Here is a 17,296-nt window from a genome sequence, read left to right as displayed (position 1 = left end):
TAGACTACATGTTTGTTTTGAAAGCTTTCTGAATATGGAATGTTTTCTAGAAGTTTTTCATATGACTGTAAATATTTGAAATATGGATAGGTTTCTTCTCTTACTTTAATTTTTTTTCTTATATTTGTATTTAGTCATTTTTGTTTTGATTGCTTGAAATAAACCTATTCCCATATTTTTTTAAATTCCAGATGTCATGTCATTTAAAAACTACAATGTAAAACAGGCTCTTATTTATGAATTAATAAAGCAAATTTAAATACAGTTTTGCATATAACGTTAGAATTTTGTCTAAAACAAGGTCTTAGTGTCAAGGACTGTTATGCCACAAAGCTAAGTTGTTTAGACTGCTATGAACAATAATAAAAGTATGTCAAAGTGGGCAAAACATGACATCTTTTATGTCTTTGCAATAAAAGGTTCTTCCTCCACTCTGATGTAGATTTGACCAACTTTGACCATGGGTCCAGATTCATTAGACATGAAGATGGAGAAGTGCAAGAATCCTTTATAAGTTCTTCTCATTCTTGCTGTTTTTTTTAGACCCTTGCACTTATAAGCTTTGTACCTGTCTGGGAGTTGGTGTGGAAACTGAAATACAAATAGGTCTAAGAGGGAAACATTTTCAGTATTTCTGCTTATGTTTCATGGAATGTGGGGATTAAAACTTGCAAGCTTCCAGGTTTTTTTTTTTCTTAAACTCTTTAACCCTTTGATCAGTTTTCACCTTGTCTCAGTTATTATTAAACAGCTAAATGTTTGAGTCCTGCTCAATGAGTAGAAGGTAATTTTATAAATTACACGTCAATTTTATAAAAAACCAAAACAGAATAATTCTGCCTGTAGTTTCTTAAAGGGTATGGCTTGTTTTTCTCCACCACAGACCTGTGTTGTTATGACAGCATCCTAGTTTTATCTGTATTTTATGACTCTGATAAAGTTGCTTGGTCACAAAATATCTGACCTAAGCATTTATAACTGCAAACACTCAACAATGAGACCTTCCCAAAGCAAATATTTTTCTCTAATCAAGCAAAATGTACTCACATTTATGCCACAACTCAAGTTTTATTTGTATTAACTGACAAAAATGCAAGTACACTTTTTGAATCAGATAAAGAAGTACGAAAGTGTTTATCAGTGGTTTAGTCCAAACATTCTATAGTAATGCTGTCATTTCATCAAAATTGTTAATGTTTCTAGAAAAAGGTGAAAGGCAGCCAGTAAATTTACTTTGCACATAAAACTAAAATAAAAGACTAAAATGCATTTTTATTTGAAAAGTTTATTTTATTTTTTTATTTAACAGGACAAGATATTTAACCTTCTAATGTTGATTCAGGTTTTTTTTTTTGGTACAGCTGCTATTCTTGTCCTTGGTAAATTTCTTAACCAAAGACAGACAGTGCGTATAAAATATTCGAGAAATACATGATACATTGAAAAGCACACGTTCATTGAAAAATCAAATAAAAATTAAACTCCAAACGAAAATTTTAGGGACGTTGCCATCTAGAGGCTTGTGTTGAAAGTATTTTTTAATGATTTTTCTTGTGTTGGAAGTAGCAAAGTGTTTTACCAGATTAGGCAGTCATTGTTAACACCGATTAATCTTTTAAAAACGTGTCGTTGGAGCAAGGCGCTGGAATTATTGAGGATAATACTACATAAGACTTTCCACGTGTCCTTTTTTTCTTAAAACAACTGTCTCAGTTCTTTGAATACACTTCTTTGAAGAGCTCCTTTTAGAAATTTGGATATATCTAAATATAAACTCATATGTTAATTTCAATTTAAATATGTCAACATAAAAAAGAAGGTATAAAGAAAAAGGAAATAAAATGTGCTGTCCAACCGTCTGATCACGTGACTGTAGAAATGCGCAGTAAGGTTCTGCGCAGACGCAGAACGACTTCACTGGTCAGCTGATTATGAGCGTGATGCTCAATTGAAGGAGCTCTGAACGTAAACCCCATTGCTAATGTTCCACCTTATGTAAGCGTCTTTTCTCTTCTTGTTTTACATATTTAAGATAACGCACTGAAAGCATTGGATACTTTGGTGAGTACTGATACGCCAAACTGCGTTGTCGTGACAGTAGACTGTGGTGGTGATCACACAGTTTGCCTCTGCGAGAAGAAGCTAACCGTAAGCCTATGCGTTCCTAAATAAATATGACTTTTTGAATGGTTCATTGACGATTCGTGCTTTGGGGTGATCGGTAAGGAGAAGCTCTCAGTCATGTGGTGTACACGGAGTGGAAAGTTTCGATGAGTTGCCTGTTATTGCGGAACTGATCACATGACAACCAACCACCAAGCAGTCATGGTTTGCAGCCTGTGGTGGTTGTTGTGACCATACCATAATATGGAAGCCATTGAGAACTGTCTGGGATTTTATGCATGTAGCAGGATGCGCTGGTAAAATCCAGCAGGTCAATTGGGGTCTTAATCTGGACCCTAATGGAGATTAGTGGGTGTGCTCAAGCAATAATCTAAAAAGTAAAGAAAGTCATGTACACTTCTAAAATAAAGCAGTTTATTTACTTAACTGTTCACTTACTATCCAAATTTGTTTTAGAACTATATTTAATCTGTAGACGTTAGTTTTTCACTAAACAGAAAGCAATAAAAAATTGAATAAATATAAAGTTCTGAAGCCTAAAGTATCCCCAGCACTTGTTTTATCAGATCACGGTATCGTTACTTTTCAACCTAAAAAAAACTAGCATTCCAATTTAGATTTGTCTTCTACGCTTTAGCTCCACAGACTTTCATCACCATTAGGGCGGATGAGATTTTTCTGCCAGCAGCAATGACAGAATTCTGGTTAATTTCTGCTCCGGGGGAGAAGACATGCCAGCAGACGTGGGACAAACTGATGGTGGCCACAACACGCACCAACAACCTGTCCACGAACCACAAGCTAAACATCCCGGACCTCAAGGTAAAGCCCATGGCATTCAGAGGCGTTGGGTCATCGCTGTAAGATATTACTTCATTATATCTCTTTGTTGACGTTGTCTGTTGTAACTTTAACAGGTTGGAACCTTGGATGTTCTGGTGGGTCTGTCAGATGAACTTGCAAAACTAGACTCTTTTGTGGAAAGGTACTTGCTTTTGCTGCATAATTATTTATATTTGACAAAACAAAACATTTTCTTTGTTTTAGAACATTCTAATAATTACTAAACATTCTGTACATCTTATTCTCTAATGTTTTGTAGTGTTGTGAAGAAGGTAGCTCAGTACATGGCCGATGTTCTCGAGGACAGTCGTGACAAAGTGCAGGAGAACCTACTGGCTAACGGAGGTAGTCGGTTTTATATTACTCAAAGAAAAAAAAAGGAACTGACATTAGGTTAAAGCTTTTACCTTGTCTGTAGCATCACTCAAACTTAAAAAAAATAAACTAAAACTGATGACTTTCATTGTTTTTATGTGGTACAGTTGACTTGGTCACATACATCACCAGGTTTCAATGGGACATGGCGAAGTACCCAATCAAACAATCACTGAAAAACATCTCTGAGATCATCTCCAAGGTAACTTGACATAATAAAACTCAACTTTATGTTTTCATTTTGAACATATTTAAAAACAAAAATCAAAATGAATGTATATTTCTGTCATAAAGCAGCAGCAATATTTTATTCTTGCAAAAATATAATCTCTGAGACCAATAAAACAACATATTTTATTACAAATATCTATAGTTTTTTTTTGCACATATATATTTAAATTCACTTTTTTTTCAGCAAGTGACCCAGATAGACAATGATCTGAAGGCCAGGGCTTCTGCTTACAACAACCTTAAAGGAAACCTGCAGAATCTGGAGAGGAAGAATGCGTGAGCCATGCATTTATTTACATGGATTAACATGTTCTAAGCCGCAAACCAATGAAAACTGCCTTTATTAAAATGCTGATTTTAGTAAAAACATCTGTTTATCAACTGGGGTCTGACCTTCAATTTAACCTCCCCATAAAACCTATTTAGAGTATTTTTCATATGAAATTATGTTCTGTAGAAGCTGTTTGTGCTCTTTCAAAGCATTTAATAGGATGAACTTTAACCTAGTCACCTATCTGTAACATCCTTGAGAAAATGTACAACAAGAAAGGGCCTCAATTTAAACTTTTTTTGATAAATGTTTATGTCTTTTCTTTATACATTGAACTCTGCATCATGCAATTGGGCTTCTTAAGCCTGTTTTTGTATTTTTTTACTTTTGTAACATATTTTTGTTTTAGTGGGAGCTTGTTGACCAGGAGCCTCGCTGACATAGTAAAAAAAGAAGATTTTGTTCTAGAATCGGAGTACCTGATCACCATGCTGGTCGTGGTGCCAAAGTAAGAGACTTGCTACATTTTCCGTGCATTCAAATTTGCCTTTAATGTACAAACCCTTTTTTACCTTGAAATGCAATGCGAGTTGCAATGCAATGAAAAGTTACTTAATATATGTCTTTTAATTGAGATTGTCTGATTTTTGTTGTGAATTAATTTTTTCTCTTCTTCCCAGAACAAGCTACAATGACTGGAACAAGACGTACGAAACTCTCTCAGAAATGGTTGTGCCTCGTTCCACTAAGTAAGTCTATGGTGGATATCCAGATCATGAATAATTATTTTTTTCTGTGATTTCTTTTATTATTTTTCAAATGTATTTATTAAGTTGAAAGAAACTCAGATTGCTGGTTTATCTATGTCTAATTTTTGCTTTTTGTGCTCATTTTCATGCTCATTTCTTACATTCTTATTTTTAGGAGACTAGAATGGGTTCACCACATTTTTGTCCACTCCTTGTACTGCTATGATGCACTTATTTACTTAAGTGTAATGCAGACTAAAATGTGTGAAATAAACAGTAAATTGTAAATGACATTAATTGCTGCTAGTTTCTCTATTGTAAGTTATTATTGATACACAGCTGTTTTCACGTGAAACCAGGACATCTAATAAGATTTGAGGTGAAGTTCTTGTGATTTGTAGCTAGGGCTCTTTTTATTAACTTGTTTTTAACTAATGGAAGTAGTTAAATGAATAATATGAGAATTCACTTTTCATTTTCTTTTTTGTCCTCCTCCAGGATGATTATTGAAGACAACGACAGCGGTCTTTTCAGTGTCACTCTCTTCAGGAAGGCAGTCGATGATTTCAAACACAAGGCCAGAGAAAACAAGTAAAATATTCCCCCTATAGTATAAAAACAATAGTAGTTTATGGTCAAATCTAGGAACCATTTTCTGAGTTTCCTGTTTTGGTCTGTGCATGAGAAACAAAACTGCTTTTGTCTTTAACACTTATTAAAGACCCACTGCAATTTTTTAACATGTACTCGTAGCACTTCTCTGATGATGCAGGAGAGATATATATATATATATATATATATATATATATATATATATATATATATATATATATATATATATATATATATATATATATATATATATATATATATATATATATATATATATATATATATATATATATATATATCCAAATGACCCTCGTTGACATAGGAGACAAACATCTAACATAATAGGCCTCCATCCGATTGGTCAACAAGGTGAATGCGTCCATCCGATTGGTCAAATGCATAAAGGGATTTATTTTATTCGTTAAGTGCTTCAAGCTGCCTTAAGGTTGTATTAACACATTTAAGGTTTACGATTTATTGCGATTTTCACTGTCTTTTGGGATATGCATATTGCAGAGCTGGATATTGCGATAACGATAAATTTGCGGTATATTGTGCAGGCCTTATATATCTATATATATATATCCTGCATCATCAGAGAAGTAGTATTCTAATTATTATTATTATTCTAATTCTAATTATGCTGAATCAGAAGCCAAAAAAAAAAATGCAATTTGAAAAACTACAATCGGCAGACCACAAGCTCTCTGCTCCGCTCCATTCTGATTCATCCACTTCCAGACAAATAGATTCACGCAGATCTTCATTTTCCTCGTCAAAGTTGTTGTCTTGTTCAAAACTCTATGGCTGGATAGCACAAATTTTGTTGCACCGCCAATGTTAGCTTGGGATTGTGAGGGGCTGTAAACTAGTGGGAGAAAGTCTTAAAAAAAAAAGGGAAATTAGTGAAGGTTTACTCCTTGGCCAATGGTCCTGCTCACAAGTCAGAGGTGAATTTCTACTGAACTACTTCCGCTTTGTAAAAACTATCTATGTCCTTAAAAACGACACAGGTTTTTGTTTTTTTTTATGGCTAAAAGCAGCATCTTCTTCTTACTGCCTTTTAAGCCTTGAGACGCTTAGGGCAACGAAATGTTTCCACTTCCCGCCTCTATGAGACCACCTGTAATGGGGGCCCATGGACTGACACCTTGTCGTGGTTGGGGGGCTTGCGTGTCTCGATGACCTGGATAGCGATGCTGGCTAGAGCTTTGTGCTCCTGGTAGGGTCTCCCATGCCAGACAAATTGAAGGGCCCCAAACTGGCCCCCCAAGTTGGGGGTTTGGCACAGGGCTAACCACCCAGTCCTACAAAACTAAGATGGTTACAGAAACAGCAACAAGATAAAAGCGGCATAATCATAGTTAAAACCCCACTGGTAACGCTTTTAGAATTGGAGTGGGAGTTTAAAAAAACCCACATCACATATATAAGGACCAATGACCCATTTCCAAGTGGTCATAAATGCTAAAAGGGTTTCTGAAGTCTGCTCTATGTGTTCTCATCTCAATATGTAGCAGAAGATCATCACACTCTCTGACAATCTGGCTAAGCCTGTGGTTAAATGTAGGAAGTTTAAACTTGTTGCTCCTGTTTTTATTAAGGTTCATGGATGTAAACTCTATTGTTCCTGTTGAAAACAGGAAGCCTTTTGTGCCTGTGATGCCTCCTTGTCCCCCTTTTGACACTTTATTTTGAGTATTAGATAATTTCATGCATGTTTGTTAAAAACAGTATCTGTCACGAATCCATCGCCGCTGTTGTGAAGAGACAGCTGAAGTGGGCAGCTGTTTTATCACGCATCTAATTTTGGGGACTCTTCACAGTCCTCTCTAGTTTGCACAAGAGCGTGTGTGTGTTTAAATGTTTTCGGGAAGCGTGTGAAGTGGGCTCCGAGTACACTCTAAATACATGTGTTGATTGCTGCTGACTAAATAGTTGCATTCTGCCTCAGGTTTACAGTGCGCGAGTTTCAATACAACGAAGAGGAAATGAAGGCGGACAAAGAGGAGATGACACGTTTGTCCACAGACAAGAAGAAGCAGTTTGTAAGCAGTTGCATTTTTAAAGAAGGTCGCTGCAGTCTGTTCAAGAGTGACTCTCCACTGGTTTTGAACTTAAAGCGTTGGGGTTTTTTGACTGTTCCTGCTTGTGCCGCAGCAGATCATTCTGTGATGTAATCCTTTCAGTAAAATGTTTAAAGTTAAATAAAAGATACATCTTTGTTTTTTTACAATTTAAGAAAAATGAATACTGTCCTCAAAAAAACAACAACAAAATACTTGTTTTTTGCCCAACCCAGGGACCCTTGGTGCGATGGCTGAAGGTGAACTTCAGCGAAGCCTTCATTGCTTGGATTCACATTAAAACCCTGCGTGTTTTTATTGAGTCAGTATTAAGGTAAGGCTTGATTAAAATGTGACAGAAAATGCATGAATCTCTGAAGCCGTGACCGGTCTGGCTGAGGAAAGATCTTCTGCGTCGTTAGGTATGGACTTCCCGTCAACTTCCAGGCCATGCTGCTTCAGCCAAACAAGAAGAACATGAAGAGGCTCAGAGAGGTGCTGTATGACCTGTACAAACACTTGGACAGCAGCGCTGCAATCATTGATGTAAGTAGAAATCATTCATTGATCCCTTTTATATTTGTGCTGCTCAGTAACTCTCTAGGCCTTAGTTAACACAAACATGTAAAACATCTTTTGGTATAAAAACACAATATAGATTGTGATTGTTTATAACTATATTAGTCTATTTCAGTCAATATTTAAAGATCTTAGTTGTCTTGAGTCATGACTGAGTTAAAATTTTCTTGATTTGGAGTTGTTATAGCATTTTTCTAGCACTTGGAGACACCTTACTTGTCCATCAACCTTTAATTAATAAACTGTGTCAACTAAACTTTATTGCTAGGATAAAATGTTCCCTTTTTTCCTTTTTCTGTAAGTAAATGCTATAAAACGGGTTCAACACAGGTCACATAAACAAAAACTGCCAGTTAGCCACGTTAGAGCTTTATCTAAATGCCATCCTGTTAGACTGTAAAACTACCATCTTCAAATTATATTCTTTTTGCAATTCCAAAATCTATCATTCTGGAGGAATTCCTTCCCTGTTGAGATGATCAATTAGTTACAAAAATCCCTATGACAAAGTACCTTGCTTAATGCACTGCACCTTCAGCTACAGCAAAGAATCATAAGTTGTGCAAACTAGAAGCGGAGCATTAATAAAAAAAAACAAAAAACAGTACAAATACAATCTCTGAAGCTACGGACACAGCACGCATGTGGTCTATGCTTAAGAACTCACTAAATGAGCAAGTATAGCCCATGGTGTTCATGCTGGACAAGCTTCTTCTCTATTTACCAGCGCATCTAGAGGAGACTTGGTAGGAAATGTTGAAACGGTGCAAATTTTGCAAATGTTTCTGTAGGCCTTTTCTTTTACAGTTCTAATCAAATATATGAAAGGCTTTGTGTCGTATAATTCCAACCGGGCACAAATGCAATCATTAATTTCTCCTCTGTGATCAATTTTTAAACAGTTGCCACTTTTATGAACTAAAGGGGACGCCATCGATGCATAACTACCAAATCTGCGTCCCCGACTGGTCAAAGTTCAACCTGGTTTGACTTTCAATGTGTGTTCAGTGGCGGCGTGTTTTGTAGGTAGAGCCCGAAAACTACTAGAAACTTGCGTTGCGATGCGTGAATGCATGACTTTAAATGCGGAGGCTGAAGCGTGCATTTAGACAGGTTTACATGGATTTTTAAGTGGAAGAGGTTGCTCAAACCTGTGTTGCTGAGGGCGGTGTGTTATACAGTGTTTTTAAATATTTAAAAACACTGTTGTTTTTTTGTTTTTTTTTAAAGGAAATGAACTGAAGCAGGGGGATTAAGGGATTAGTGCAATAGTGTTTGAGAAGAAAATAAAATAGACAAAGTAATCGTTTTGCTGCCTTTATTCTTATTTCAAACATCAATTTGTTTCATTGGTTATGTAAGTTAACTCGCGTGTTTCTGTGTTGAGGCATACGGAAAACAGTAATTGTGATTTTTACATCTGTTGTCTGCCTCCAGGCGGCCATGGACATCCCAGGTTTGAACCTGAGCCAGCAGGAGTATTACCCCTACGTTTACTACAAAATTGACTGCAACTTGCTGGACTTTAAAGTCTAAATACACTGCCATGATCATTGCGTTCTATGGTGTTCTTGTATGACGTGTTTACATGCACAAGCTTTAATTTATTCCTTTTTTTGCCTTGTTTGTTGTCTCTTATCGCTTTGGAGCTTTTCGTGTCCTTTTCTTCCTGTTTGATGCATCTTCTAATACATTTCAGAGGTCACTCTCCTCATTTTGTTCTGCTAAAACTACCGGTAAACTATAAGTGAGCAGCTTTTTTCATTTTTTTCCCCTTTCAAAATGGTTCATATTTTCCACTCGTCCACAAAAAAAAAAATTCAGACTGCAGTTTTCGCTGCTTCAATGTTGGACTGGGAGAAAACAAACTGGGTCCTTGTGGGAAAATAAAATAAATGTATGCTTTACCTATTCTAACAAGTGGACGTACTTAAGGTGACGTGTCTCAAATTCCAAGTAAAGAATGTTTGTTTACAAGTAAACATCAATGTTGACCACTGCTCCACCTCTCAAGCTGTTGACTTGTGAAACATTGAAAGTGGTTATTTTACAGAGAAGCAACATGTGATGACTGGATGTTTGATGATTATGTGTAAATTATACATATATATTTCATTAGGTTGAGAAACAATATAGACATTAAGTGCAAATACTGTACTGTTCTTATAGTTGAAAATTTAAATGCTTATTTAAAATAGATGTTAAAATAAATGCTCCATGTACAACATACTATTGTTTGTTTTTCCTCTTTTTTTTTTGTTTAATCTTGTGTTGAGTTATCCTCTTCTCTAGTATAACAGGCAATTTGGATTAATAATTAAAAATACAAAGAAAAAGAAAAAGTGGGTGACAGGAATGAGAGGCTGCAATAATGTGGGAAAACAGGTTTTAAAGCAAAATCTTCTCCTTGTCTCCCAGATGATCATATATTCCCTCAGCTGTGCAAATATCAACACAAGTATCTGGACAGAAGCGGGGTTTGGCTTAGCAAAAATGGCTGCTAGAAGATCTTGATTAAGTTGTTTGAAATGTAAAGAGAAACAAACAATGACTCGCTCTACATGTGTGTGTTTTCCGAAAACAAAATGAAAAAGGGCAAAGATGCTAATATTAAATTAAATGTTATGGCTGAGGACTGACTAGAGTTTGATTCAGTTTTTGATTTAAGCTACAGATTTGCATATTTGTGGGTTCTTTTGGGTCAAATTTCCATTTAAAAAAATGTGTATTTGGTAATAGAAAATGTTTTAATGTAAACGAAGGATAAATTTTCCTTAATGAAAAAAAACATCACTTCTCATTAAAAGCGTTCGATTTTTGGGGAACGTTTTAGTAGCCTACTAGTAGTACTGTCAAGTACTTTGTTTTTCCTTATTTTGGAATGCATTGTTCTAGTGATGACCAATGTTTTTTTTTTAAATCTAGCCTTATTAAATTCTCTCTAAAAGTATTTCATCAATTATCATCAACGACTTTATAGGTAGAGCACCTTTCATCCACATGCTGTGCTATAGAAGGTGCTTTACATAAAATACATATGATAGGTTAAATCAATAAAAAGTCATAAAGCAATAAATTAAAATCCACAATCAAAAGACTTACATAAAATGGAGCAAAATGTCATGTTGTAGCTAATACTTTGAGGAGGCACCGTGTAGAACAAAAGAGAGTCAAATGTACATACTTTAAACCATAAAATCCATAAAACACTAAAAAGTAAACATACATTCATCACATGAGTTATGTAAATGCTAAGCTCAAAAGATGCATCTTTATTTAAATCTAAAACTCCACATTTGCAGAAACTCCCAGATCTTCAGGTAAGTGATTCCACAGATGAGGCCCATGATACGGAAAAGAGGCTTTGCCGTGAGTCCAGGTTCACAATTGTAAGGATTGAGGAGATCTGATAAATAGAAAGGTCCCAATCCCCTTAGACATTTAAAAAAGAAGAATATTAAAATCTGTCCTGACGCTGACAGACAATTTGTGCAGAGATTTTAAGACAGGAGTGATGTGAACTCTTTTCCTAGTTAAAACATACAGCTGAATTCTGGAAAAGCTGTTTTTTTTTAGGGCAGGGGGGACCAAACTTTTTGTTAAGAGGGCCAGATTTGGGGAAATCTTTTTCTGGCCAGCCATTTTCCTGCATATTTTGAACTGTTTTAATAACATTAAATGCAAATGGATTATTTAATCAACATTTTATTGCAATGGCTAACTTTTCCTCTCAAACAACACAGATACATTAAAATAGTTTTTTAACCAAAATTATTGTGATTTTGTCCGTTTTTTGTACAGTCCACAGTTAGCTTGTCTCGTCTAGTAGTCACTCTAGATATTACACTCCTTAAAAACGGAAATAGTTTCTTGGTGATTTGGCAGACAGTTTTATGTTTGACTCAACTAAATATGTCAATTTTCGACCAAAATCAAAAAATCTTACAGTTTTTGCAAGTGCTGCGGGTTGCACATTATTGATTTGATCACAAGGAGCCTAGAAAGACACACGTCTAAGGTCTGGGGGGAAGCAACCACCAAGAGGCCATGACATGACAAATGGACAGCAAAGAGAACGAGGAACAGTTAATTGAAAAATAAATTCTGTATCCTATAAATCAAACTAAAATAATTACTTTGGTGGTTTAAACACAAACAAACACAAATAGAGGGTCTGGAACCTTGGCCAAACATGAAATAAGTCAGGGAAGCAGCTGACCCAGCCACATCAACCACCGGAGTCAGCAGCTCCCTGCTAAGGCTACCAAACCAAATCTAACCATCAAAAGAAACAAATAAAGCCTGCAAAGCAAGAATAACAAGGCCTAAGAAGAAAAGAACTAAAAGAACAAACCCCAGCAGTATAGGACAGCACCAACACTTCTCTCTGATGTCTGCTTGAGGCCTCAAATTCATGCGCTCGTGGGGGACTTTTGGAGTAAATTTTATGTTTGATATAGCCTCCTTTGACATAAATTCCCAGCAGGTGCTGATCAGGATTGTTGTCCCAAACCTGCCGGTTGAGCAGAATGACAGAAAGGGCAGGGAAAGGGTGCAGCACAGCAGCGAGACTTAACAAGGCCGGTGAAAAATGTGTATCATATTTGACCCACGGGCTGGACTTTGAACATGCCTGGTTTAGAGAGACCAGATGGAAGAATATTACAATAGTCGAGTCTACAAGTGATCAAAGCACGAGTTAAAGTCTTCATTTGTTTATTCTGAGATGGAATCTTGGCTAAACTATTAACCAGGTTTCAGAAATGGGTAAACTAGTGGTTGTGTAATTTCGTGGGATTCTTATTTTTCTGGATAAAACAAAGCTGTGTTTTACTGTGATGGGCAAGCTGGTCATTTGTGTGACGGCGGTGATGATGCAGCAGGAGCTGGAGTCAGCTCCCCTCTGAGCCAATCAGCGTTCAGAGTGAGTGCAGCGTGAAGCCCCCTCCCCCTCCCTCCGGATGACGCACACATCTCCCGTGTGTTGATGCTGGTCAGCTGCTGAAAGCCTCGGTGGAGAGCGGCGTCAAACACCTGATGATGGAGACACGAGCACGGATGGAGACTGTGTGACAACGATCCGCTTGAAGATGTCGCAGTGAGACGAGGGCGAGCCGTTCCCCGGCTGCGGACGCGTCAGCTGCTCCCGTCGTGGATGAGGTTTTTTGGGGGGGGGTTTCTCGATGGGTTGTGGAGGAAGTCGGGCGGACGCGATAATCGAGCCGAGGTATCATGAAAGCTGGACCCGAGAAACAGAGTCGACGTGGCTCACCAATACAGACGTGGATACCCCAACATCCATCCCCAACAGTACGTTTTGTTGTTCCTTTTATCCTTTAAAAAATCCCACTTTGCAAAAAAATAAATAAAAAATGTAAATCTTGGCTTCATTTTAGACTCCCTAAACATGTACATTTTTTATCAGTGGCTTCCCATTCCATGATTCAAATCTTGTTCAAACATTTAACTTGTAGGTAAAGCTGCAGAATCCAATACAAGGGAGAAGAGGATGGTGACCACTGGTACCCAGTGTGGGAAACAGGCCCTCACCTCCAACGGCTCCAACCAGCAGAGGAGAACCAGGCGCTCTCTGAGTGATGTAGGCGTCGCTGGTGGCAGGGGCCACAAGTGCCTCATGATACCCCACATCCCAGTTTCCTATTGCATTTATTTCTCTCATTCAGCAGAAACACTCATTATCAAATAAGTGAAATCTGTTGCAAAAAACAAAAAACAAACAGCTTAAAGAATCACTTTGACGTTTTAAATCTGAAGATCTGAAGTAGGATAAAAAAACAATTTCCTATTTTGAAAATTATTGAAACTTTATTCGTTTTTGCCATGCAAACCTTTTAAAACACAGTTCATGTGATTTGTATGAATGCCAAAACAGGGAAAATGTCGTCTTCATTTTTTTATCAAAACTGTAAATAATTATTTTACTTTTGCTTAAATCTAGTCAAACTAGAACAATTTTAGCCTTAAAGCTTGCATGCAGTTACCTTGCTCATCAGAATAATGTCTGGCCGTATAAACACTTGTGGGGTGGTTTTGGTGTTTTCTTGCCACAAATATATTTTCATGCACTCATATGGGGATATAAATTATGACAGAGCTAACTTTATCTAAAGAAGTAGAATCAGTTGATTAATTAAACCTGAAAGAAGGGATCTCCTCTGACAAGTAAGCATTCTTGCTGTTTGTCTGTCAGCATAGCCAGACAAGCTTCCAGTTAGTTCATTCATAATCAGTAAACTGCAGAATGTTGTTGATCATCAACCTTTTGTCTCCACTATCAAATTAGGAGATTGCAAAACTGCAGTCTTTATCAGTGTTAGTTTCTGGATGTACTGCCCCAAGGGGGGCTTCATCAACTTAAAGATTACATTGTTTCCATGTTCTCTCTTGTAAACAGCCTCAGAGCTGTATATTAAAGTTCAGGTACGGGCTGCACGGTGGTGTAGTGGCAACCATCATAGTAAGATGGTTCTGGTTCAAATTCACCTTTCTGGGACCTTTCTGTGTGGACTTTGTTCTCCAAGTGCATGTGCTGGTTTTCTCCTGGCACTTTGGCTTCCTCCCACAGTCCGAAAACAAACTTCATAGGTTAATAGGTGATTATAAATGTGTCTCTAGATGAGTGTGTGCGTGTTTCTGCAACAGACTGGCAACCTGTTCAGGTGTACCCTGCCTTTTACCCAACAATAGCTGGGATAGGCTCCAGCAACCACATGACCCTAAAAGGAATTAAGTGATGGATGTGGTATCCAGGATGTGGTAAGGTATAGAATCACAGGGATTTTTTTTCCACCACTCATATTTGAAGGTCCTCTGCATTACACCTGTTTAAAATTATCAGGTGAATTTACAATAACTCTCTTCACATTGTTTCATTGGCATTTATGTCAGTTTTATTTCAATTTTGATAAATGCCTAAACACAGGATATTTTATTTATCTAATGAACATATTCCACAAGATTTTATACAAGGATTACTCTTATATTTATGTTTTTTTAAATCCCAATTATGCTTTAGGATACAAAAATGCCAAAAAACAGATTTTCTTTTGTTGTTTTAATTTTTGATTAGAACATTTTATTCAACCAAAACAATGAATCTCTTAGTGATGCCACCAGTTCCTTTCCAACTCATGATTGTTTCATTAATGACAAACTTTTATTGAATCAAAGCAAAGTTGACCCAAGGTTTTTCAAAATCTCTGTTTTTGCAGAGTACGCGGGACACCAAAAGGAGGGCATCAAAGGAGGCCAGCGCCCTATCAAAAGACAGCCAGCTCGTCTGTGTCAGCAGCAGTGGAGACGCTGAACCTGCAAAAATCTGTAACGAAAGATGAGAAAAGAGCCGAAACTCTCTTGGGAGGAAGATGCTGTTTGTCGGAACCCAGGAGTTGCAGGGAATGTTTACCGGATACACAGGAAAGGTGATTTAAGATCCCCAGCTCCTGCTCATGTTTCCACCCCAAAGATTTCTGGATGCTGCATTGTTGTTGCATGTGTGAGGAGGAGACTGGGTTACAGTGTTCACACTCACCACCAGGTTTTTTCTTCCATGCTCATGATACCAGTCAGGGAATGTGCCACTGTGTTCAAACAATGCCAATATTTCTATTTAAAGCAGTTTGGTCCATATGCACATGATAATCACAATCTGTATAATGGTTATGTCATGTGTGAGGATTTGCTTTGGGGTTTTTATTTTGTGCTCCTTCAGCTGTTAATATGGGAACTGCTGTTTAACCCAGATCAGTGCTGTGAGTGACTTTTAATTTGAAGAACCTGAAGTGCTGTTTAGAAGCTAAGTTTGAATATTTGAAGCTTAAAGGCTTAAAGACTGTCTTCTCCAGCCTTTGCAAGATTAAAAAACAAACAAGCAAACAAAAAAAGAAATACACCTGCACGTGCCTACATATCCTTTCAAATTTGATATCCTTTCGTGTTCACTAAGAGAGATTTAATTAATGATTTTTTTCTCCTTATAAGATCTCATAATTCTTCTGTAGTGTCTGTTTTTGTGTAATGATATTCTTCATTAGTGGAAACTATGTAATGCACTTTTTGGGGTTTCTCTGCATGTAAAAAAATATTCTTTTCATTTGCTCTTCGTTGATAACAGGCCTTAAACTCAAAGTCAAATATTTTCAGATCAAATTAAATGGTATGACAGCAGATGGCGATGTTGGCCAGATGCTGCTTTTGAAAGCAATGAGAAAATGATTTGTGTTACCTGATACTGGTTCTACATGAGGTGTGTCATGTCACAAACTGTTGAGGATTACTGGTATCAAGGTGTTGAAAGGGAGCTGCAGGACATTTTGGATGCACGACACATTTTTAGAAACAGTTCTTTTGTTTACTTCTGTGTATTATTTTTTTTAAAACTTAAACAGAAAGTACAATTATTTACAAGCAAGACTAAATCATTTCAAATGCCTAAACTCGTGGAATGTTTATGAGAATTTTTCTTTCAATGACAATATATGTCAAAACAATAAATTAACAAAAGTGTTAGAATGTAATCACATAAACTTTATTGATTCCACAAACATAGCTTTATAAAAACAGCAGATAGCACAAACACTGAACACTGAAAATACACTTAAAAAATTAATAATTATTGTCCAGTGTGCACGAGGCATTGTAGTCTAAATAGCTGACAGGGGGAAAGATCTGCAAAAGCACTCCTTTAGCAAGGTGTTAAAGTCTGTGACTGAAGGAGCTAATTAGTGCACTCAGGGTCTCATGCAGAGATGATGATGATGAGACTTGTTCATGATGAATCACAGTTTTTATTTTATTATTTTAATAGCAATTCCAAAATCAAGTGCCCTGGAAATCTCCCAGAATTCTCTGTGAAAAACCAGTGTGCATCGATGCTCACTAGACTGGCGAATATAGACCACATACATTGCATTTGAACAATCTTTGCAAAACAAAATGTGTATAAATGTATTTTAAAAAAGCATTAATGTTTTCATCTTCAAAACACAGTGGATTCATAAACATTCGCTGCAAAACACTCATATTAATTAGATTTTCACTTTGTGAAATTAATTATGTCACATTTGCCATTAAAAAAAAGTAGGGAGCATTGTGTCTGGGAATTTGGATGTAGTCTATGGGATTTTGGCGTCTGTTTTTTTTTGTCTGTTAATTTTATTTAAATTATTCGGAGATGTTTTTTTTAATTGAACACTTGCAGAATATAATACAAAAACCCCCACAACATTTATAACAATACAATATAAGAATACTTCACAGTTCTAAATACAGAATAAAATTGTTTTAACCTAATGAAAATCTCAATATTAAAAATAAAATTAAAAGTACTATAAAATTTTAAAACAAACTGGTGTTCAATAATAACAAAATAAAACAATCACAGAAGGAAACAAGTAAGTTACTAAAAATAGAAGAAAAAAAAAGAA

The 17,296-nt window shown here is 36.5% G+C and overlaps 2 protein-coding genes across 3 annotated transcripts; both read left to right on the top strand.

The window, feature by feature from the left end:
• Positions 1–1,877: 1,877 nt before the first annotated feature.
• Positions 1,878–10,079, top strand: LOC101161904 (V-type proton ATPase subunit C 1-A). 2 transcript variants are annotated; one of them, XM_004074211.4, is made up of 13 exons: positions 1,878–1,995; positions 2,762–2,946; positions 3,042–3,109; positions 3,227–3,312; positions 3,450–3,544; positions 3,758–3,849; positions 4,254–4,352; positions 4,525–4,593; positions 5,092–5,184; positions 7,160–7,253; positions 7,508–7,605; positions 7,694–7,817; positions 9,288–10,079. In XM_004074211.4, the coding sequence occupies exons 2-13, from the start codon at positions 2,815–2,817 to the stop codon at positions 9,384–9,386; spliced, it is 1,149 nt and encodes a 382-aa protein (XP_004074259.1). In that variant the 5' UTR covers positions 1,878–1,995; positions 2,762–2,814; the 3' UTR covers positions 9,387–10,079. The 2 variants fall into 2 exon arrangements, with proteins under 2 accessions (XP_004074259.1, XP_011479554.1); XM_011481252.3 differs by having other exon boundaries at positions 1,914–2,061.
• A 2,726-nt stretch (positions 10,080–12,805) lies between these two features.
• LOC101161655 (brain and acute leukemia cytoplasmic protein) lies at positions 12,806–16,306 on the top strand. The gene is made up of 3 exons (XM_004074210.4): positions 12,806–13,160; positions 13,325–13,449; positions 15,083–16,306. The coding sequence occupies exons 1-3, from the start codon at positions 13,034–13,036 to the stop codon at positions 15,203–15,205; spliced, it is 375 nt and encodes a 124-aa protein (XP_004074258.1). The 5' UTR covers positions 12,806–13,033; the 3' UTR covers positions 15,206–16,306.
• Positions 16,307–17,296: the final 990 nt, after the last annotated feature.

The sequence above is a fragment of the Oryzias latipes genome, chromosome 11, assembly GCF_002234675.1.
Source record: "Oryzias latipes chromosome 11, ASM223467v1".
NCBI classification, from domain to species: domain Eukaryota; kingdom Metazoa; phylum Chordata; class Actinopteri; order Beloniformes; family Adrianichthyidae; genus Oryzias; species Oryzias latipes.
This window is presented reverse-complemented; position numbering and strand designations above follow the sequence as displayed.